General features: G+C 48.6%; 1 protein-coding gene across 1 annotated transcript in view; it reads right to left on the bottom strand.

Annotated features, from left to right (window-relative positions):
- LOC119581761 (myosin heavy chain, muscle-like) overlaps positions 1-1670 on the bottom strand; it is a gene marked incomplete in the record, with an annotated part of 38657 nt that overhangs the window by 1525 nt on the left and 35462 nt on the right. The window contains 2 exon segments of the mRNA XM_037929893.1: positions 884-1474; positions 1584-1670. Of these exon segments, the coding sequence (XP_037785821.1) occupies positions 884-1474; positions 1584-1670 (678 nt within the window).

The following is a 1670-nucleotide window of genomic DNA, read 5'->3' as shown; positions in this document are numbered from 1 at the left end:
GTTCTAAATATAAACATATTCGAAACACTCGGGAGAGAAAGTTACACAGCAAGTCGACGGTTAGAGACACGGAGAGGAGGGAGTTCATGGCAAAGACCGAATACTTACTATGTCACTAAGAGGAGATACTTAGATCTGAAACAGAGGGATATAGGGCATTAGCTACTTACAAGAGACGCATGCTAAGTGTCGTGGAAGATAGATAGATTGGAAGATGAACGTACGGGAAAGATAGACACGTGATTAAAAGAATAATAGATATTTATGATGGATTGGTTGGAAATGTTTTAAGTTTCATTGACACAAATCTTTATTTTCGTATTACTTAACTGCATTTTGTATTTGAAAGAAAATAGAATTTGCAGATTGGTTCGCAGTTCATGTATTGAGATTGCTGTTGTATAGACATGTAGCAGAAGGGTGTAGTTTATTGTAGTTGTTTACATTACAAAGCGTTAAGAAGCAAGGGCGGAGGAAGGCCCGGTCACCAGGCATAACAAGCCCATATTAGATTATTAAATCCAGCAGCAAGGACTTAATTGATTCAATTAACGGGTAATCGAAGCAACGCAAATGAAATTCATGAAGGTTAAGATTTTGACACTGATCTCAGATCGTTTTAAGATCTGATAGATTGTCTGTTTGCTTTACGGATTATCGAATCTTCTCTTTAATATGTGTGGTTTTAAGGAAATAAATAAATAATAGATTCAAGAACGGTAGTAGAAATAACACAAAGAGGTTAATGTATTATGAGAATACTTATGGAATGAAGAACCGGAGAACGGAAAAAGAAAGAAAACTAGAGAGAGCTTCTCGCCGTTAATGTTGTTATTGCTCAGTTACCGATCTGCTGCTGTGGGCGCGTGTCCGGTGACCTCACCTGCGGGGACATCCGAGCCAGCGAACTGGCGCGGCCCTTCACCTTAGCCTTGTTGGCAGCCTGCTCGGCGTTCTCGACGCGCTCCTCGGCCTCCTCCAGCTCCTGCTGGGCCTTGCGGAACTTGGCCAGGTTGAGGGCGGCGATCTCCTCGGCCTCCTCGATCTGCCGCTTGTACGTCTTGATCTTCTGCTGCAGCTTGTCGACCAGGTCCTGCATCCGCTCGTGGTTCTTCTTGTCCTCGTCGGACTGGAAGCTGAGCTCCTTGATGCGCCTCTCGCACTTCCTCAGGTTCTTCTGGGCGTCGGCGTGGCGGCGGCTCTCGTCGTCCAGCTGGTTCTCCAGCTCCCTGACGCGGCTCTCCAACTTAGCCACGGCCTTCTTGCCGGTCTTCAGGGCGTTGGTCTCGACCTCCTCCAGGCGGACCTGGAGCTCCTTCACGGACACTTCGAGGGCCTTGCGCATCTTCTCCTGGGTCTGGGCGTGCTCCTGCTCGGCGCGGAGCTCGTCGGCGAGGCGAGCGGCGTCGACCATGGCCTTCTTGGCCTTCTCCTCGGAGTTCTTGGCCTCGTTCAACATCTCGTCAAGATCGGCCTGTTGCGAAGAGAAAGCGCACATGGAGTGACATTCTGAAACACGAGGCACTGTATTCACGCGATGCTATGAATCCCAAACTCATGAAACCCTTAATCCCAACACTTACATGCAGGGTCTGCATTTCGCCCTCGAGCTTCCTCTTGGCGACGGTGAGGGAGCCGTTCTGCGCAGTGATGTCATTGATGTGGTCGTG

This window comes from Penaeus monodon, chromosome 15, assembly GCF_015228065.2.
Source record: "Penaeus monodon isolate SGIC_2016 chromosome 15, NSTDA_Pmon_1, whole genome shotgun sequence".
In the NCBI taxonomy this organism is placed as follows: domain Eukaryota; kingdom Metazoa; phylum Arthropoda; class Malacostraca; order Decapoda; family Penaeidae; genus Penaeus; species Penaeus monodon.
Note: the sequence above shows the minus strand (reverse complement) of the source record. Positions and strands in the feature narration are given on the sequence as shown.